A 22,241-nucleotide genomic window follows, 5' to 3' on the forward strand; every position below is an offset into this window, starting at 1 on the left:
GAGTTTCATGCGCTCAACAACAATGAACAGCTAATGGACACAAGGGGGCCGAATGAGTGTATTGAATGCAGTATAAACAAATGGTATGCTGAGGTAATAAGATGAGTAATAAGATGCATGTAAGTTAACATATAAAACCGATACAGAATGGGGCATCTACTCGGCAACATGAAAATGCAGCAGTTTCCAATAAAAGCAAGTCAGGCATCCAGCAGCCAGACAAATAGGAAAATCTGAAGTTATTTGCCTTTTATACAAATGATGTACAGTTTTTGTCAAGTGGAAATATTCCTTTGGGACTTTTTAAAAATACTATCAACTAGGGTTGTGTAGTCATCTGTTGCATATTGATAAAATTACATTTTATAATTTTTTACAAGGCAAAATAATGTAATTGCTCAAAAAAAATGAAAGTATTTTTATTGATTTGGTATTTTATTATGCTCACCTTTAGTTGAGCTCCTTTGACAGGAACTATTAATTATTTTGAGAGGCCCAGCCAAAGTCCTGACTTGAAGTTGAAACAATTTGTAGAGGGGCTTTACGATAAGTTTATCCAACATCACTGGATCTTATATATGCTATGGCCACTTTATTAGGTACATTTGTTCGATGAAATGTTTTCAAAACAAGCGAGTTAATTGCAGGGCAGCAACTCAGCATATTTATGCATCTAGACATCTGAAGTGATTTGTTGAAGAAGAAAAGGGGTAAAAATTGGCTTTGAGTTTGGCATAATAGTTGGTGCCAGGTTGGGTTCCTGAGTATTTCAGGAAGTGCTGATCCTGGAATTTTCATGCACAACCCTTTCTTTGGTTAAAAACAAAAATATCCATCATGAGTTGCGATTGGACACAAAAAAGACTTTGCGATGTCTTGAGATGAAGGGATTGACCGGTTTAAGGTGTTAGAAAGGCAAAAATAATTCAAATAGCTGCCTGTTGTAACACCGGCATACAGAATATCATCTCTGAACTTCAATGTAAAGAGTCACAGTAGCAGAAGACCACTTCTGTCAGCTGAGAACAGAAAAGCTGAAGCTACAATGAGGCACATTTTTGCCAAAAAGTGTTAAATTGATAGTTCTGAATGTTTCTAGGGTGTTCAACATTCTACTAGTACGTTGTACCTAATAAAGTGGCTGGTGTGTGGTTTTCATTAGCATTTGATTTTGTTCATCTGTAGTTATCCCCAAGATTACCTATACCCCTTGCAGGTTTTCAAGTAATCTTAATTTTGACAACACATCTCCTCTGACTGAAAATACTAATCATTTTGAGTGGCCCAGTCAAAGTTCTGACTTGAATTTGAAACTATCTGAAGAGTAAAGTAGGGTAAAGATGCACTCCAAGATAAATTGATTAATAAAAAAACAAAACCCTGAATTGTCCAAAAGTTGGCCATCAATCTTTTAAGAGATATGTTATTTCCTATAGCTACAAAAATGTCTTGACTGAACAAAAGCCATGTCAAACTTAGTTAATGCAATTTTCCTGATTTGCTTTGTCTTCATTGTTAAAAGCAAACTGAAAGCTTCCAGTGAAGGATTTCTGGAAACCACTGCATTGTGGAAGATGACTGGGATTTTGGTATTTAATGGTAGACAGGACGACACCCAAACACTTTGAAACACCACACAACGTGAACCAGACCAAACACGTGTTACAGTACTTTGAACCACAAACCTCCCAAGATACTGCTGGCTTGACATGAAAAAGGAGCGAGCATTCAAACACACGTATTGAAAATAGCAACGCTTTAATAAAGAGCAATTTTTACAAGACTGCAATGTCTAGCTAGTTAGGTGGTAACCGGCATTGACATCCATGGCGTTTTAGAGATGCGGTTGTGGTAACTTGGTTTGAAGTTTGATGGGTTACTTGCAAGTTGCATTGATCCATGCGAGGCAACCTTCAAACAGTTACAGACCCTACATCGTAAAACAGCTGATGATGAATGTCAAGAGGTAAGTTTAAAAAAAAAGAAGTCTCAATGAGGAAGTTCATTTTCCAAACACACCGGTAAGAGTGAGTTCACACTATGGTCATGCTTTTACCGGGCACACAAGCCAATAAAAAGACGACACATAATCATGCAAAAGAGACAGTTTCGTTTGTCTTTAGAAAATAAAAGAACCAAACCAAAAAAAAAATCCTTGGAGTTCTGATATCATCCATCCTTAGTGACCTTGGATAAGAAGCTGCGCTTTGATGATGACTTTGGTGCAAAAAATGTTCCTGTTTCAAAGAGGACAGACCCCGTCCTGTCCTCTTTTTTTCAATGAAGACACTCTTGGTATTGACCAGTTGTGATAGTTTACCCCTGACCCCTCCCACCCACCCTCTTCCACCTTGAGATGGACACAAAGAGCACAAACATCGACCCAAGCCCATCCCTGGATGATGACACCTTCAAAAATACAACCATTCAAACACTGATACAGCAATAAATTGTCCAACATACAGTAAGTCATCCAATGGGGGCTTTGATCACGTTCACAGAGAGAGCACGGCTAAAAACACATGAACAGCATTACCTATATACAGTGGGGACACGGTAACAGTCAGATCCCAGGGTGGGTTGAGTTGTGGAGCTGAATAACTCATTGAATAAAGCTTTCAGCTGAAGAAGGACAAACCACTGGAACAAGAATGATGGAGAAGTGTAACAACAGCTGAACTCGTCAAATAGGTGAAACCTCACAACATATGCCTGCTTGGTGATGATTTCTAACACAAGTCTCTGCTGGTAGTAGAGCCTTAGGTGCAGGGAGCCTGGTATCGGTTGATTTTTAACCTTTAATCACAGTACACTAACGTACTTTTGGTCTTCTCTGAAGATTTGGTTAGAAATAACCCGCCGTCTGAAGAGTTCAGTTTGACTGAACTCAGCAGGCAAACAATCCACCTACAGCTGATGTGTTGTACAGACTCAGACACTGTCACAAGAACACTCAATTCTAAGTTAGTACACACTACCATCTCACTAGACCCTCCATCTCTAACCGAGGAACATGACCCTGTTAATCTCTATGCGAAGGCATGTGCACACAAACACACAAAGTACATGTACATAGAACAGACAGAATCAATAGAAAACGACTTCACCCCCAATCGATTATTGCCCCTTTTCACTGTACATCCCAGCAATGATTTTAAGGTTTTTGTGCAGCAGAGCATTGTTCCTTCTTCGAAGGTTTGTGCTATAAATATATGTATATATATATCATCAGACTGTGTCTGTCTTGACCTTGGATCTGCCAGAAAATCCACATTAGCATTTAATGCCTCATTAAGGCTCCTCGTCTCAGCTGTCTGGATTGATCTGTGCGCCATCACTGCAGGCGTTAGCAGGGTTGTGATCAGAAGACATCACCCTCGGCCGCTTTCGGATGGTTGGGTGTTCACTGGACTTTTCGCAACAACCTTAAGCTGTCCTGTTTGTATACGATAAGACTTCATGAACCCAAGTCTTCTCAGTAAAGGTTGCACAAAGACAGAAGTGCTTGCTCCAAATCCAGTTTTTCTGAGGTGAACAAGACTTAAAATGTAACTAATTTAGGAGAGAGAGAAAATTAAACAATTTCTGACTGGTTAGACTGAAAATCCCCTTCTATGTTTCACTATTAGAGCAGTACAGGTATACAAGAGAAGGTTAAAAAACAAGCAGGAAAAATAAAAAAAAATATTCTATACAGAGAAAACATGGACAAACAAATTACAGTGTTGAAGAAAGCTCCTAAATAGACTAAAGTTGTGAAAAAAGACAGTTAATGAGGTTTCACAATATCACACAGTTGCAGAAGGGGAAACAAAGAAGGAAACATTGTGTACAGTAAGTCCCCAAGAAGCAAAGTTAGTATGAGAGGTTTGTTTACATCCAAATGCAATAGCTGGGTCTGGCTCAGTGCTTTCATCGGTTAGTTCCAGTGCAGTAACACATTGGCACCCAGCAACATAGTCATGACATCAGGTACCAAAAGATAATTTACACACACACACACAAAGTTCAAACTCTAAAGAGCTACATCCATTTACAACCACACAGGCATACCCAAAGAAATCATTGTTTTACGCATTTAAGAACAAATGATCAAAGATGCTGCTCACTGAAATGCAGAAAAAAAGCTAACACCCACAAGCATTCAAATCACTTGTGACTTCAAATGATGGTGACAAGCAATCAGGAACCAATCTTAACAAGATGCTAGAATCATCTACGCAGAAACACACCCTTGGCAAAAGTTCACATTGAGTAAAGTGCCAGCAAATGATCGAATCAGAGAAAGAGATGTTTGCCCTCCAAGTTTGACTCAGATGTTGGATAGGGAGAGATGTGGGTAAGTTTTCATACTGGTTATTAACCGGAGGGGTGGCTCAGGAGAAGGTGAAGAACCTCCGTATAGCTGTCAGTCTCTGCTATGTCAGCATAGGCTGTGATTGCCATTAGAAGAGGCCAAACAAAGATAAGCTGGGCTGAACCGATGAGGAGGCTCCGATGCTCCAGGGTTATACTGGGTTAAAGACAGACAAATCAGTAGCCACATGGAGAATAGAGGGTGAAGTGACAATAAATTGACATCAGCATTTCATCTTCTATTAATCCTCTGCTCCGGTCCTCCAATCCCCTCGCCGTTCTTTCTTCCTCCTGCACTGGATTTGGTTCTGTATTTGTGTTTGCCATCAGCTCTTTCTTTTCCATCTTTCTCTTGCCTCTTCTCTTTCAGCTTTGCTGCTATGGTTACAACATCATCTCTACATGAAATGCATCTGCAGAAGGCAAAGAGGAGAAATGAGAGTAATTCAGTCCAACAAAACACCTCATCATGCTTTCAGGCAACTATTGATATCGATAAACACATTCCTTGCTGCAGTGCCAGGAAAACGTGTAACATAACACGCATTTCTAAACATTTAAAAATGTTACTTCACACATTGTAGCAGTTTTGCAATTTTGACATTAGTCCTCATAGGCACTGCACCTGTTATTGCATCATTATAATGATGTATCACAGTTCTTGGTTTTTCAAGAGTTTGAATAAATCAAAATTTTTGTCATACAAGCAAGGAATACAACATCAAAATATATTCATGATCTGATTGCTTTTATTTAACATGTAAATTGATTTAATAATTGCTCATATTGTTATTTAGTGAACCCCTAGTGTTTACATGCATTAAGATGCTTCCTGATAGTGAAAAAATAATAATTTAGATTGGTATTTGATAGATTTGTGACAGTATATTTCATGAGACTGAAATGATTTTGATACATATATATCATAATGTAGCCTCAAACTGTAATAGCAGCATATTTCCTGCACCTTTGAAACCTTAACTTTGTAAAACCATGACAGAAAATGCCACACCTGCAAACAACATTGTTATTGCAACATTATACTTGAACTCAATGCCCTTTGTAAAACTAAAATATGTTTTGAAAATTGTTCTTTTTTAAATGAGAGGCAGGGTTTAAATTTTTGTGTCAGAGGAAATTTCTAGATATGCTTTGGATGATGTTAAATTGCCTACAAACGTATATTTCTTTCTCTAAAGTAGCTAAACATATGCAGAGCATTATCTAGACAAGTCTTCTCCCTACATTACTTTTTTCTCTGCAGTCTCAGCCTCTTTGTGTCTCAGTAGTTGGTGGATTATGTTGCATTTACATCATTGCATTGGTGTTTCTGTGTCTGTATTACCTGTGTACCCGGGATGGGTCCAAAGGGATTGGTGGGTCTCAGGACAGGCTGGTTGTACATGACAGGCTGTGGGGGTAACATGGGAACGCCCCCCATCTGATGACTCATCTGAGGAGGGAGCTGGTTAAAGCACAGGCGAGAACAAGTGGGTTGACAAGTGTTTTAGTGTTTTTTTTTTTTTTTATATGAATATGTTATTTCTGCAAGGTTCACAGTTCTACTTTACCATTCCATACACAGGCACTTGGGGTGTCGTCATAGGAAAAGCCACTGGTGCTGGAGCCTGCAGGGGAAGAATTAAAACTGTTACTGTTAGTTTTATAACTACATTCATATAAAAAATAGAATATGCTTTCTGATGAAGCTCTTTAGTCAGATTAAAAGCCGCTTTTGAAAATAGGCTTTAGCAGGTATTGACATTTTTTTTATTAAAAACATGCTTCATTAGTCTGTAATACTCTCATCTTAAATGTCATGTTTTCACTAGAAGAAAATCATCATAAATATCAGCAATAAAGAAAAACAACAGTAAGATGGGGTTGATGTTGCGTTGAAGTATTGATTAAACTTACATATCCTGTATAGATCATCCCATTCTGTTGAGAGTTAGAGAGAAAAGAGAAAATGTTGAATTCTGGCCCTTATGCTCAAAGCTAAACTTGTGTCATTTCTTAAAATGTCCAGAAGTGCAGAAACCAGACCGTTGTCCATTACTCATGATAAAATCACTTCCACTTTGTATTCAAGTCTTGCCTCAGACTTTCTGAACCATTTCCTTACAAAACGAGCAGTTTGAGTAAAGAGCCTATCCAGTCCAAAAATTATGAAGATGAAACCAGATTGAATGGAAAAGACAGGGAGATAATAACTTGACGCACAAAGGGAAAAGATGGATAAGTGATGGTGTCCTTGATGGTTCAAGGCTCTGTCGAGAAGTAATTTCTGCTATTTATATCATATTAAGAAAAAGTAGTAAAACTTCCTCAAGTATGCAGATGGTTGGGACTGTTCAGTGTGTATCATTAAATGAAATATTAGTAATGCAGTCAAATAAAATGTATTTTTAAGACTTAATGTGTGTCTGTAATACTTATTTTCCTGTGTCACAATTTTTAAAAAACAAAACTTAGGCAGAAATATTAGCCATGTGGAAACCTTTTTGCCCATTCAGATTAAAGTTTTATTATGGCAAATTCTACATGTATTTGAAAAAAAAAATAGAATGGATTATCTAAAGCATTTTGGATTGAGTAAATTTTCTAGCATCATAGTCTCAGTTTAACTCCTCCACAGCAGCTGTTTTTCTGTTGGAGGATTTCAACGTCTGTGGAGGCAGGTGGAGTAAAACCTTCTTTGCAAAGTAATATTTTGGGGATAAAAACCTTTTGTGACAGATTGTTTTAAAGCATTTATGTTCTGAGGCACAAATAAAAATAAGCCACATCTCGAATCATTTAAATGTAAAAGAAAAAGTTGAGTTTTGTAACATGTCTGATTTAATTTATTAAACATCTGCTAATGTTGCACATTTTTTCTGGGTTTGGGGTAATTATAACTCTGTTTCAAAATGTAACTTTAACATCTCTTTTGTTTCTTCTTCTCTGGTAAATGTGAGTGAAAGAGTAAATCTGGGTTGGTGAAATTGATCTAAAAATCCATCTGCACCTTTTCACAGAAGTTGGTAGAGTGTGTCGCTCTACAAGTGTTATAGTGAGCGAAGATGATGTGAAAGAGACATCAATCATCATGTAACTGTTGAAAGTTAGTTTTTATTTTTTGAAAATTGATTACTATGGCAGTCTCTACTTCTTATCCTCCTGAGACCCAGCAATACATTTTTGTCCTCTGTGGAGGACATAGGTTTTTTTGTTCATAACTCTGAAACCATACATGCCACTGTGTTAAATCCTGTTGGTCCTTAGAGAGGACATCCTGTGTTCATATTTGCCACAAGAGAGTCCTGATGTCCTCTCCAAAGGACATACTCTAAAAAATAAATAAGAACATGTTTCAGGGATGTTTCAATTGTAGTGATGTTTTTTCACTCCAAAGAGTCATGTAGTGTAAAAAAAAAACGAAATTCAAAAACTTTTTTTTCTCTGGGTCTCAGTTATTGATGTTTTAGATTGTAACTTCTGTGATTAAGAATTTCAGATTGATGCTTTATTGGTCTGATTTTACTGTTTTACTGTTGCTGTATTTTGGAGCTGCCTCTTCCAATGCAGCGGTACTGATGTCTCTAAAGATAAAACCACGTTTAATTAAGTAGAAGCAATAACTAATGTTGCAGCATTAAACCGGAGTTATATTAGCTGTAGCTAATGTTTTTTTATTAATTTTCGGTCCAAAGCAGTAACACTGATTAAGTAAGAGCACAGTTCTCTTTTGCAAGTGGAAATGCAAAAAACAAAACACCCAGGGGCAATTTAAAGTTCTTGATAAAGAAGTTTAACAATTTGTGGAAGCTCATTGGAAACATGCAAAGCAATCATAATGCCAAACTAGAGACTCTGAATTAGGGCTCTCTAACCTTTACAAACCAAAGACCTATTTTTGCCCTCAGTCCAATCAAACTTAGTTAGAACTGCTAACTTTAAAAAAAAAGTTGCTTATAATTTTCAATAAATATTTACCATAGGAAATGTGTGGTCATTTAAGAGTGTTACAATTTCATATCTGTTTTTACAAATGGACAAAAAACAAACTTATGCTGCAGCTGTTGCTATAAATTCTGTTATATTGACATTTCAAGCTTTTCCAAGCTTGGAACGTATAGACATACTAACCTAGATATGTTCATACGCCCTCCCTAATTCATGCTTGTTTATTTTGCAGAAATTTAGGGTTGGAACTGAATATTACCAACGAAACCAACACATAATTACTGCCTGACCAGTTCTGTGTTGCTGAGCATTTTTAGATAAAATCAGCAAAGTGAAATTTGAGAACAATGACCGAAAGTGAACGAAGCTCTGGTTACCATCTGAGGGACGGGCATGGGTGCAGGTGCCATGGGATGGGTCGCGTGAGTCCAGTTGGTGTTGGTGCACATCGTCTTTGACTGCCAGCCACTCCCTCCTGTGGGTTTCTTCTCCACCAGCTGGCTCCACTGGAACTCTGGCCTGATGCAGAAACACACACAGAACAGCAATTTACATGCAAAAAATTAATTTCAAAACATCACAATGTCCATGAGAAGTTAATCAATTAAAGAAGTCAAACTCAGATATCATATAGATTTATTAAGTAGAGAGTCATATGTTTCACATACTTATTTAAGTTGATTTTGATGATTATGGGTTATAGTTAATGCAAACCCATCCAGTAATAGACTTCTAATGCAGACATGTTATATTATCCATCATTGGTGTCCAAAATGCAGCAATGAGCCAATGATGCAGAAGAGCTGAAGAGCTTTATTCAAAAAACTGGTCTTAACATTTCAGCTGAGCCACAGGCTGATCCTCTCCATGTTACACCGCACTGATGCAGTAATTCATACAAAAGGAGAAAATAAGTGCTGGTACCTATACGGTGCACTGCATGGACTCAAAAATCTGTAGGCCAAAATTGTCTTATTAAAAAAATATTTTTTTCTGTAAAATTCTAACTTTTCTGAATAACTAAATATTAGGTTTTCACTATTGTTTTTAATGATTAAGCAATGATTATCAAGCAATACTAATCAAAAGTAAAAGAAATAAACTTGAAATATGATACTCCGCAAATTAATCACATTTGCATTTTTCTTTGAAAAGTTAGTTACAGAAATAAACATTTATATAGTGATTCTGTAACTTATTGAAATGCACTGAAAACCTTTTGGTTACGGATTAGCTCACTCACTTTTTAGCCGGTGTGCCCCCAAACTGTAGGTCTAAGGGAAGAAACACAAATTACATCTCTGAAGTGGAGTAACTAGAGAAGAAAACATGGCAGCAATGACTGATTTCACTTACTTCCAACTAAGTTTGCTAATGAAGCGTCCAAATCATTGGGAAACATTTTACCAGAGTGCAATGGAACTCCAGGACTGTGAATCTGAGTTGGTGGGGACGGCTTTAGCAGATCTCCTGACATCCAAAAAATGAAAAAAAGGAGAGAAGAGAGCAAAACAGTACAAGACATGAGGCTAGTCAGTTAGGTTCCCTGCATATCTGGTTATTGTTTACCTTTAAGCAAATGGGAAACTAAAAAGCACATTTTTACAATGTTGCCTGTTCATTTGTGCGCAGGCCTGTAGCTCATAATAGCTACATGTAAACTATCAAAACCAAAATCAAGAAATATGTTTTGAAATAATCTGAAAGTTCAAAAACAAGAGCAGAGCAGGTGAGAACACAACCAAAGGTTTGCAGAACAATAACAAATGAGACATAACAATGTCTGCCTAAAAGAAAAGTAAGAAAAACAAGGCATCTAGCTTGAATTTTGGTTAAAAATGTAAACATTGTTATATGATTCATCAAGTGAGGAGAAGGATAGAAATGTCTGGGAGCAGCAGCGTGGAGACCTAACGAACGGGCATCTAATGGAGGGATTTAAAAGTACTTTGATGGGTCCCATCTGACTGAAATTCACCATATAAGTGAGAAATGAGCGCTTGTGACAAAAACTGTAGTTTGGAACACTAAAATTCTGGCAACATATCAAATTCTTGCTCTGAGACATGCAAACAAACATGTAACAGTGATTCATTGCACATTGCAGATCCAGAAGTCACGTCATCATCCATAAATGGCACTCAAATCTGATTTGAAGAGAGGCAAGGCTAAAAGGATTTTCAGTTGTCCAAAAGTGTGTTTTAAAATAGTTGATCCACTATGTAGAATAACAGAAAATGTTTCTTATTTTCAATATTTATAGGTTTAATGTACTTTACTCTGCCTTTAACAGCATTCTCTGCTAAATGTTTGTAAGTGTTTGGCTGTTTGTGCGGTCCTACCTCCCCAGGCATTGTTGTTGTTGGGCACAGTGTGTGTGGTCTGGATGGGGGTGAAGCTGGGCTGCAGGGTGAACAGCTCACTGGTCAGGTTTGGCACACTAAAAACAAAGAAAAGGGGAGATTTACATCTCAGGCTTTTAATGTAATTTACAATGGAGACTGGGCAGTCTGAATTATGGTAAGAGAATAAGATGAAGTTGGACTCACTGGTTATTGATGGGTACACTGGGAGAGTTTGAGAAGAGATCCGTGGCCCCGCCGCTGCTGTTGGCACTGCCCACCGAGTGGGTGCTGGGTGAAACGGTGGGCGTCTGAATGTCGATCACTTTGTGACCGTCGTCCTGCATTTAAAGCAACAGAAAAGTATGCATGTTTTTTTATTTGTGTCCTGCTTGTTAAAATATTAACATTTATCACTTGGGGGGGAAAAAATATGACCTCATTGTTTCATTTGAAGAATGAATGTGCCTTATTTACACTCTCCCTTTCTTTCTATTCACTGTGCACTTCTTTATGTCATGGGCTGGCGGCCAGACAGGCAGTTTATTTCATTGCACTGCAGAATTAATGCACAAGCCTATTCAACTCTAACAACACTGTGGAGCACAAAGAGACTTGACGTATGGATTTCTTCACAGTACACTCACATTTTAGGAGGATTTTTTCCTAAAACACCAATAAAATCTATATCTTTGTTTTTTGCACACAATCTCTTTGTGCTGTAATTATGCATCGTTTTCACTCACTTTAGCTGCAGAAAGGTGTCATCAAAATGTGCATTTAAGGTGGACTGTCAAGGTCTCACCTTGTGCTGCTGCAGCCGGTTGTCCTCTGTCTTGTCATCCATGCGGCTGAGAGAAATACCGGCGCTGGAGAGAGACGACACTGTGCTGGACAAGGTGCTGGATCTGGTAGTGAGATACATTATTTACCCTCCTTATTTAAAAAGAAGCCATGCTTCATCTCTTCACGTTGCCTTGATCTTTTACCAAGACTCACATAAAACTAATTTTGTAACTTTCCTGCGATCTGCTAAAGACCACAAAATTTTGCAGCCAAGTGCAATTATGTTAACAATAAATGCAATTAAAGGACAGATGAATGAGTCAGCCAGTTGATGAGGCCAATAAATTTGCAATACCACTGTGAAAAGCGGCATCAGCAGTTATTTCACTGCATCAGCTGCTGATTATCTGAAATGGCTCAAAAACCATTGATGAGTGTAATAGATTGCCATCAGACATTAGTGGTATCAGCCATTATCAATCACTAATACAGACAATTTTTTCCACAGGGTGTGCAGTTCAGAGCTTTTCATCCAGTATGGATTGGGTTCAGTAAGATTAGGTGGAAGAGCCGCTGAGGCTTGTGGCTCAACACTTTGTGTTTTGCAGAGAGAATTAAGTCTGATGATACATGTTTGAGATGTAAATAATCAACATATTTCCTGCTGGCTAAATGAACAACAGCAGTGATGATGTCTCGTTGGTCCAGATCAATGCCAATTTAATGGATTGCATTAGACTTTATTTAAAATGCATTTTTCCCAAACATGACTAAATCATACATTGAAGTAGTGGAGCACAAACATAATAAAATGTAATGAGATGAAAATATTTCAAAATACATAAATATTACAACATAATAATCACTAGATCTGTACAGAAAAGAAATGAAACAAAGAGCTAATATTCTCATTTCCCTACATTAATTCACTCATAAAATATAAAACAATAACTGTAAATCTGGTTAATTGAAAAATGAGTAATATATTCATACTTTGCTTTCTTCTCCTGAATTGAAAACTGAATTGTGGATGCTTTAAAGTTTAATTTAAGCTAACTGTGTTCAATTTCTGTTGGTTCTTATTAGACTGTTTTGTGCTCAAAACAGTTAAGATAAAAAATATTCAGCTTCTTGACAGATTTAAGAAGTATTTTAGTCACACCAATATATCCTTATGACTGGCAGTAATATTAGCATTTTGTAGTCTATGAATAGAATCTGATTAGATATTTGTAGCGGGAGCTAAATATTATGGCAATGGTAAGGAGGTCTTCTAACTGAAAAGATATTGAGTTTGTCACCAAAGATAACCTGTTGAAATGCTACAGCACAAAACAAATGAATTAATGTTCGATTGTTGTTTTTTTTTGTGAGTCTTAAATTGATACTCGTTTGATGTTGTTGTGTCTTTGTCTAATTTCATCACAAAATCACAATCATTTTAAATCTAAATCTGCCAGTGATTGAAACAAGTACAGTCACTGTACTTGTTTGAAATCCTGTTGATTGCAGCATTTCTAGTTGCAGACCAACAGTACAAGGAAATAGTGATGGTAGTAGGTTTAGCAGAGCAGTAGTAGCATCAAAGATAGATTTAAAGTAAGACAAAGTAGCTGGTGTAGGAGTCCTGACTTCACAGCAAATTCTGCAGAGTTAAATCAACACTATGCCGAGTCTATTTGGTCCTTATCAGAATTGGTGTTAATTTAACTCTTTTCAGAGTTATTTCACCAAGAAAATGAGTAATTTTAACACTTGAAAGAGTTATAACTATAGTTGAAATAACTCTGTAAGAGTTAAATTAACAACTCTGCAGAATTTGCTGTGTTGTTTTATTCCCCATTTAATCATACCTGCTGGCAGTAGACAGGTCTTTGAGCTTCCTGCCCTCCAGGGAAGCAAGATGCTGCTCCAAAGCCTCCAGGAGGGAGCTGGGAGCCTGAGAAGGACGGGGGAGGGAGGGATATATGCAGTTAAGGAGAAAACATTAGAATCACAGCCAGGAAGACAAAGTTGGGTAAAAAGCTCTCTTTCACCACCCCGTCTCCTCAATTGTATCTCTCATACACATAAAAAGCAGCAGCGAAATTAAACACTGACCTCAGAGTCATGTACTATTCTACGACAGCATGTTTGTTCTGCTTTTGCATTTGGTTTCATCAGGTTTGGTTGACCGGCATGCACACATTAGCTGCTGGATCATGCAAGCAAGTCTGCAGCAGGACTGACAAAATCGGGACAGAGCAGAGCGTCGTCGCTGAACGGCTTCAGAGAAGAAACTCAACGAACTCGTCTCTGAACCATCTAATGAGCCCATGCAGAGGCCAGCAGTCCACATACGCCCTCAAAAGCACACACACACTTACACCCGCGCGGAAAATCACCACCCAAAAGAGTTAACTCATGGACTCCACTTCTAGGGTCAAAGCCCTGTCAATGCATGATTTATTTGTTTTGGAGACTTGAGTCAATTAGTCAAATAATCAGAAGAAAGCTAGTTTCTGGAAACCAAGAAAGTTAACTCCATCAAATGTAAAGATCTGATGAAAAACCAGGTATGCACATTGAGCAGCTGGCCAGCAGTCTTAACTGGAAAGCAAATAAAATGATGAATGAGTTTATTTGGACCACATGTGATACCATAGTTCTCACGCAGAGCTTTACATTTCAGCATCACAGAAACACAGCGCAGACACAACAGGCAAAGAAAAGTCTTCTCATATACTTATTTCAAAGGGGGAAAGAGAGTAAAATGCCATTTCTGCATATCCTTTGTCAGAGAAATCTAGAATATGCTAAAAGTTCAAAAACAAAACAGACATAACTACAGCTCAGTAAAAGGCACGGTCCACTATGTTGTTGAATAAGGGCATATAAGGTCTTCATAAGCACTACAATTTTTTTTTAAATAAACCCTTTTCAGTTTTTTTTTTACTTGATTTTGTCAAAATGTAAACAACCAAATATGTGTCGACTGAAAAGAAGAAGCTGCGTTGAAGTCCTTCAGGATGTTATGCAGTACTTATGATGGCATTATGTACACCTATCCAAGTCATATTTGCAGAAACCTAATTAATTAAAAACCATTCGCTGCTCTCCCCACAGCTAAGGAAAAGGGACAGAAATATTTTTGTGAACAAAATGTTCTGAGCTGTGCTCTTATTGGGACAAAGCTCATGTTTACAGTTCAGTTACCCTGTTTGCATAATAAGACTTTAATAAATAGAGAGGCCTTGAATTTTACATTGAAAAGAGTAATGAAAAAAAATGGACAAACTCTACAATGTCTTGCAAAGCATTCCTGCTGCTTGAACTTTTCATGTTTTGGGTTGTTGAAACCACAAACTCCAAGCTCTTTTGTTCGGTATTTTATGTGACAGACAAACTCAGGATTCATAGTTTGCAATGGGTTTTCTACAAATAAAAATCTGGAAAATGTAACTTTTCAAAGAGTATGTCTATGAGCATCAAATTTAAAGTCTTTCTACACATTCTTGTCTGAATGTTAATCTGTTGACTGGACCAAAAATGAACAGAATTAATTACACTGTAGCTCTGTCTCTATGTTTTGCTATCCTGCTCTAATCTCAAGTCTTTTTGAACCTCAAACAGGATTTTTCTGTATAGAACTCCATCAATTTTACCAGAAACCCTGAACAACATCCATGTTCCTGCTGAAGAAATGCATGTTTTATGTTTTATGGTTAAGCTTGTTTGTTCAGGTCGATGTGCACACATTCCCTCCACATGGGTTGTGGAAACCTGCACAGCTTCTTTCATTGCTGTAAGATGCTTAGAGCTCGGAATATTGACTTCTAAAGAAACTATCTGCATTCAACTTCTCCACAACCTTCTGTCTGACCTGATTCTGATTCTTACCCAAAGTTATCTAACAAACCTCTGAGGCTTTCGCAAAATATCCGATTTTCTTAGTTAAAACTGCAACTGCACTAGATGTCTTTTTTGTATCAGTGGAAGAGGGGCTACATAGAAAAGTATGGCACAGTTTTCAGATGTTTCCTTTTCCTGTCACTTCACAATTATGTGCTTTGTGTTGGTCTGTCACATAGAATCAAGATAAAATGGACGAAAGTTTGTTGTTATAACGTGACAAGATGTAAAAAAGTTAAAGTATTAATGCTTCTGCAAGGCATTGTATGATCCTGTCATAACCATCTAAGCTAAATCTTCACATAACGCTAAAAAATGTCAGTACACCGCTGCTCAAATTTTTAAATTCTTTTACAAAAATCTTACCTCTGAGAAAAATTTGTTCTGAAATGATTCAGATAAGAAAAAAAACATGAAATCCCTCAAGTAACAATTGCAGAAATAAAATATTGCTTCAAAGCTACTGCGGGTTTATGTTTATTGTCTCCTCTCTATTCTAGACTCAAACTGAAAGAGAGGCAAAGCAAAGGATTCAAGGAGAGTGAAGAAGAGAGGAAGAAGACGGGGCAGCTGCAGTGTGGGGAGGTCTGTAGGGTGAGTAGGGAACGGGAGCTTAAAGAATGAAGCATTATGAGACTCACTGGACGGATTTATAAACTAGTTGACTGGCTGGTTGATTGACTGATTGAGATGAGATGTAGACTGACCTGTGTGAGATCGGGGCTGTCGCCCTGATCTATCCCAACTCGCTGTGTCACAAAAAAGGGAAGGGGGAGGGGAGGGAGGAGGGAGGCAAAATGAAAATAAACCAAATGTCGTACTGAAACAAGAAATAAACCAAAAACAAAACCCAACAGACCATAGAGTTGGAAAAAGAAAAGGGAAGAGGCACGTGAAGGAGGAAGAGGAGGAGGAGGAGGGAGAAAGAAGAATCAAACTCAAGCATTCATTACTTCATGCAGTGGCTGGAAAAGAAAACAAACAAAAGACAACACAGGAGGAGGGGAGGAGGGCACGTGCACACACATACAAACACCTATATATACATAAACTGTACATATACAGAGTACATGAGCACGCACACACACTAAAATCTGGAGACTGGTTGGAAATGAATGCGGAGCACATCGACTGACTGAACAGGCGGGGCGGAGAGAGAGGGAGGACAACAGGTCAAAACATCCAAAAAGGAAGACACTCAACTAATGTTGACTTTGAACAGAAGGAAAGGGGGAGGGACACGGATGACACACAAAACAGACAAACACATTTTGTTAGACAGATAAAATGAATGGGTCCTTAAAGTCAACGTTAGTTTGCTTTTTTATATATATTCTTTCTTTCTTTCTTTCTCTCTTTTTTTCTTTGGATCAAGCGGCTGCACCCCAAACCTTCTTCCAAATGGGAACGAAATCAAGCAGTGAGGAAGCCTTTGAAGATGACGCATGGCGAAGTGCTACGCAGTCTGCAGAGGATAAAACTATTTATATTCACTGTGAAGTCTGGCACAAGCTGCTCACTGGATAACAGCCATCAAATACAAAAGATATTTCTTTTTTTTGTTTTTACTAGGAGGAGGAATAAGGGACAGAGATAGTGATAGAAAAGAGCTTGCTTGGGCATGCAGTGCAGGCATGTGAGCAGGCAGCACACAAGGGGTCCCTCAGTTGGAAAGCTGTACATGAGTGGCCCTCTGAGAGACTAAGACTCAACCATTAATGTCTGTCTTGGTGACACCCAATCCCCAGTTCAGGGCAAGGGAGACTGTGAGAAACAGAAGAATATCTAGATGCAGAAAGAGATTTGAGAATTGAGTAAGAGAGAAGCCCCTGAGATGCTGAACTGCGGTCCGTTTGGGTAAATATTGACCGCAGATCAGACTCTTGGGGGTGACAGAAGTCTGGAGCAAATCTCAACAGTTTTATGCTGTGTTTTGTGGATAATTTGATTTATTTATTTTTTGTCATGGGAGAATATGTCAAAAAGCAAAACAAAAAAAAACACATTTGGTGGATTTATATAAATCCAGATGAAAGGGGCTGCTGAGGTTTGCTCCAAACCGATGTTCCCATCGTCTCCAGGTTAGCACAGAGCAGGATGAACAAACGATACCTCAGCCACTTTGAGAAACTCGGACAGTTTTGTCATCCTGTTCAGGAAGTTTTTGTAGATCTCCAATGCTTCTTTGCACTGATTCTTCTTCATGTCAAAGTATTTCTCTGTCAGACAGACCAAAAAAAATACACAAGAAAAAAGAAGAAAGCTGCAGTTATAGACACAGTATAGAACTTTTCATGTTTTATCAAGCAACACTTCATATTTTATTGGGTTTATGTGGCAGACAGTGGGGTATATAATTGTGAAGTGGATTGAAAATGGCTCATGGTTTTTAACTTTTTGCACAAATGAAGATTTGAAAAGATGTGTTGTGGTCTGAGTCAATACATTGTAGAACCACCTGCTGCTACAATCAAACCCTCTTTTTTTTAAACTTCTGGAGATCGAAATTCTTGCTCATCTAAAACAACAAGGATAAACATTATTATCATGGTAGCGATTCGAAGGACCTTGATTTGTGCTGTCAAAGTCAAACGAGCTGAATGCAAATATAGGACACACTTTTCAGATTTTTCTTTACAGCATTTAAAGAACCATGTGAAGAGGAAACATAACAGAGAATGTACAAGGTGGTGTTTTAGGATTCATTTGTTAGTTAACTTTGGTTTAATATGAGAGGAAAAAGTCACAGTCTCCTTCTTTAAAATAATGTTATTTAGAAAATAGAAAATAAATTCTTATCAAAGAAATGAGCTAAGATGGGGGTGTAAATTACAAGGTTGGTATCAGTTTTAAACACAACTACTTTTAATGTCACAAATAAGTAATAGCTATTTTGGGGGGGAAAAGTGGAAAGGAAATGGGAATTGTTTACAAGCACAATGTTTTAATCTTTTAATCTTAATAGAGTTTGAATTGAATTTTAGATGAAAGTTGCAAATAAAGCAACTGGCTAAGAAGAATCTAGTCAAACTAAATGAATTGTGTGTTTCAATGTGTTGTTGACTTACCCAACATGTTGATGACTCCCTCATTGTAAGCAGCAAACAACCGTATGGAGTCCTTGAACAGCAGCATGAAAGCTGTGTTGATCACGCCATTGGTCAGTTCGTTGGAGTTTGGCTGTAGAACAGGAGGAAGGAAAATTAAAGTATTCACACTCAAAGAGGTTGAATACAAATGCAAATTACATTTCAGGCTTATGATTTTACTGTGACAAGATGTGAAAAAGACAAAGGGCCGGGGATATTTTCACAAGCCACTGTTCACAGACCTGAAAATCTAGAAGTGCGTCCAGCTGGTTCTGGATGATGGGCAAAGTCTTGATCAGCTTCTCTGTGTTCATGGTGCGCATCACACCCTCAGCCCTGAAACACACACAGAAATGGTGAACAAAAGAGGAACGCCTACATGTGCTGCGTGCGCCTTCAGTTTGTTTGTGCAGGAGGCGTACCCTCTTTTCATCTTGGTGAAGTCCACTGCGGCTAGTCTATAAGACATGGATTTTTCATTCAGGTATCGGCTGTAGCGTCTGATGAAGGTTGACATGTTGTATCCTGGAGAGAAAAGAGTTAGAGACCGATTACATCTTATTGACGTCCCATAATACCTTCTTATTTTCATTTTTACATCAGCTTCTACTTCACGTGTAAAACCAGCTCTTGCTTTTTACTGCTTTAGACTTATTCACTTTCTTTTTTAGCTTCTGACTATCTAATCACACATTGAGCATTGTTTCAGCTTTCAGCAAAATTCAGCACCTTCCTGTATCAAACAAAGAGCTCCTTTTTCAGCCCCAAATCTTTTGAAATCGTCTCTGAATACTGACGTATTGACGGTGAAACAGAGCCAGAGAGAGTCCGACAGAAAGCTGTTTTGTCAGACATACAGCACTGCTGAGTCTACAAACAGTCAAATGGCATTAAATCACCTTGTAGTGCAGCCTTATCTAGAAAGTTGTTGAGGTTGAAGAGCGTATTTCTGGAGGCAAGGTACTGCATCAATCTCTGATGGAGGAAAAACAGACAAAACAAAGAGGACAAAGTTAGTGATTTATGTCGTCCTGCTGCCTGGCAGTACAGAGGTATGTCCACCGAGACGCATGAGCAGACATGGTTGTCATGAAAGAAGCATCTCTGTGCAATCAATTTTAAAAAAGTAAAAGAAAACCCCCAAAAAACTTTAGTAATATTTAAAAAAATAAATAAATAAAAAACTCTGGTGAAGAATAAATCAGGGCATTCCCACAATTAAAATGTCACACATGGAGAGAATATTTGATATCTGCAAGCCCCAGAATTGGCCATGAACTGCCAATATGCCCAGTTCTGGCCAAACGAGAAAGTTTACCATGAAAACAGGCTGCAAGAGGCTACAAGAAGTTACCAAAACCCCAAAATGTATCCAGGAAACCTACAGCAAGCACTGTACGGTTACATAAAGCTCATGTTTCCAGACCAATCAACTCAGAGAGAGATAAAGACCAGGAGATCAGGAGTTATATTCTTTGGACAGATAAATAAAACTAATAAATTACTGGAGAAATAAAAGAACCCCACAGGTAGAAGAGTCATGTTTTAGGATGTCTGTCTGCAGAAAGGCCCGGTCGGCTCGCTATCATGAAAGTCATCATGAATTCAGCGGAGATCTTTGAAAAATGTTTAAGCTAAACTGGAACTGGACCCTGGAACAGAGCAATGACCAAAACTTTCCAGTAAAACCACCAAGAACTGGTTAAAAACAAATAAATGAAAACCCTGAGATGCTTTTGGGAGTTGGAGCAGACTCTGCAAACATCTCAAACATCTTATTAATAAAACATCTTATTAATAAGGTAAACATTTTATGAGGTATCCAGATTTCTTTCCCAACTGCACATGATGCTCTGGTTGGATATTCTGGTGTGTCTTATCAACTATTAAACAAGCTTGTCTTATTTGAAGCCAAAAGAAGTTTTTATAAAACACAGCATCAAATGTGTTAAAAATTGTGTTCACTGTGGAAGTGGCATCTTTTTTGAATTTGTATTTTTTCCTTTTTTTTAATATGTAAAACTTATTATTAAAAAATCTCCCGTGTCTAGAAAATGGCAGGTTGCTCTCTGACCAGCGAGCTGCACGTTGCTTGATTTTGACTCTTAAAGAAGATCAGTTGACGTCCATTGGTACACACAAAAGGTAATTCTGTGTCACAGGAAAAATGACCCTCCTAAGCCTTTTTACCCTGGATAAAAGCCCATTTACCCTGTATTAACATGCGCTTACCCAGGCTTGCTGTGTCACATGACTAATATGCTAATATCTTAAATTATGGAGACAATGAAGTCTTGCTGCCTCCACTGGTTATCTTTGCAACCTCTTTTTATCTCAGCAACATTTAAATAATTCATAAAAGGCATGCAAATCATCCAGTGTGGGTTTAGTTTAAAAAACAGGAAATTAGAGGTTTAAAAATAACGACTCTATGAACTCTGGTAAAGCTGGAAAGGAAAAGATAATCTAGTATTATTATATTTGTTTTGTATGTGTATCAGTGGAGTATGTTGTTGTGTTGTTGTTTTAACTCTGCATTTATGTTTGGTGAAATATACAGGGTGACCCAGGAGTTTGAAAAAATTAACATCTTCTGTTTGAAAAAATAAACAACCTGTGGGATTGCAAAATTAAACAACAAGCCTGCAGTAATCAGGCCAGCTGCTGTGTTACAACACAAGAACTGCATAGTTAAGATAATAGCAACTAATTACACGTCACACAAAGGTGTAGAGATTTAAAATATTGAATCAGCTAATGCACTATTTGCTCAGAGCTGTGAGTTTTTTTCATTTGTTTTCTATGCCTAAGATCTTCTTTGTCAGTAAGTTTGGTTTTAATTTCTGACAAAAAAAAGAATTTTACAGCAGGTAAGTTACAGATTACAATGGCCATGTCTGTGCATGTACAAGAGGAGTAGTGTCTGTAATTTTTTAGAATTTTTAAAAAATGTTCTCAATCTGAAGGTCACATTTTCACCAAAACGTAATGCTGCTACTTGCAATAAAAGAGGAATTTATTCTTTGAAGTTTCACACAAATTTGACCAGGAGTAACAATTTTTCTTTTTGCCATTTTTAAAAACGGGTCCAGAAACAAAACCTCATAACATGAGCACTGCTTAAAACTGTCCAAAGTAATTGAAATGAATTCATTAACTTATTAATGTCTGTTCAAGCAACCTTGATAGTGTGTTTTTAATATTAAAATTAAATTCAATGGGCAAGAAATGTTTATTAGCTCCAAAAATAGATTTTGGTTTATTTTATTTGAGTTTTTCAATATGGGTTGAAGACATGATTTTCCTGCTTTCTTTTCATCCGAGGTTTTGTGGCAAACAGCAATATTTTACTATCAAAACTGGTTCATTTAACATTCTTTCATTCTTACAGATGATCCTTTAACTTACCAGCAGTTTTAGCCACTCACACCATTCATCCTCCACTCCTGGGAGTAATACAATTAATCTTACTTTCCTAAATCCCATCTCTTTTATACAAAGCAATTTCACTGTAAGAAAGAAGGATAGCTGTCTGATTTTTAGTCTGTAATCTTCAGTGATTTCTGTTTCTGCAAAACCAGTCAAAGAAGCCACACTCAGACAGCTTAAGCAGCCCTTAAAATGTCCAAACCGTCAGGTCACTAAAAGCTTTGCTGTTTGCATGCTTTTAGAGAGTCACCACTCTGCCGCATGCTTTCTGTCTCATCTGATCTCAGCTGCTCATCATTCAACGGGTTTGATGTTTTCCTCTTGTTCATCGTGTAGAACGAGCAGCAAAGCGAGGCGACTTATCACACCGGCCACCGAAATGTCAGCGGGACGCTTCATC

The 22,241-nt window shown here is 37.7% G+C and overlaps 1 protein-coding gene across 3 annotated transcripts in view; it reads right to left on the bottom strand.

The window, feature by feature from the left end:
* Positions 1-2,345: 2,345 nt before the first annotated feature.
* LOC102224847 (phosphatidylinositol-binding clathrin assembly protein-like) overlaps positions 2,346-22,241 on the bottom strand; it is a 31,795-nt gene continuing 11,899 nt past the window's right edge. Inside the window, exons 3-19 of one of the 3 annotated variants that reach the window (XM_005805974.2) lie at positions 19,312-19,387; positions 18,835-18,937; positions 18,655-18,748; positions 18,392-18,503; positions 17,436-17,542; positions 16,031-16,072; positions 13,286-13,371; positions 11,452-11,554; positions 10,854-10,987; positions 10,647-10,744; positions 9,661-9,774; positions 9,548-9,578; positions 8,682-8,823; positions 6,274-6,297; positions 5,928-5,984; positions 5,702-5,821; positions 2,346-4,769 (exon numbers count right to left, since the gene is read on the bottom strand). In XM_005805974.2, coding sequence (XP_005806031.1) covers positions 4,755-4,769; positions 5,702-5,821; positions 5,928-5,984; positions 6,274-6,297; positions 8,682-8,823; positions 9,548-9,578; positions 9,661-9,774; positions 10,647-10,744; positions 10,854-10,987; positions 11,452-11,554; positions 13,286-13,371; positions 16,031-16,072; positions 17,436-17,542; positions 18,392-18,503; positions 18,655-18,748; positions 18,835-18,937; positions 19,312-19,387 — 1,458 coding nt within the window. In that variant the 3' untranslated portion in view covers positions 2,346-4,754. The remainder of the gene's footprint in view (positions 4,770-5,701; positions 5,822-5,927; positions 5,985-6,273; positions 6,298-8,681; positions 8,824-9,547; positions 9,579-9,660; positions 9,775-10,646; positions 10,745-10,853; positions 10,988-11,451; positions 11,555-13,285; positions 13,372-16,030; positions 16,073-17,435; positions 17,543-18,391; positions 18,504-18,654; positions 18,749-18,834; positions 18,938-19,311; positions 19,388-22,241) is intronic. The other 2 variants (XM_005805975.3, XM_023342394.1) reach the window with 2 other exon arrangements.

This window comes from Xiphophorus maculatus, chromosome 11 (genome assembly GCF_002775205.1).
Source record: "Xiphophorus maculatus strain JP 163 A chromosome 11, X_maculatus-5.0-male, whole genome shotgun sequence".
Taxonomy (NCBI): Eukaryota; Metazoa; Chordata; class Actinopteri; order Cyprinodontiformes; family Poeciliidae; genus Xiphophorus; species Xiphophorus maculatus.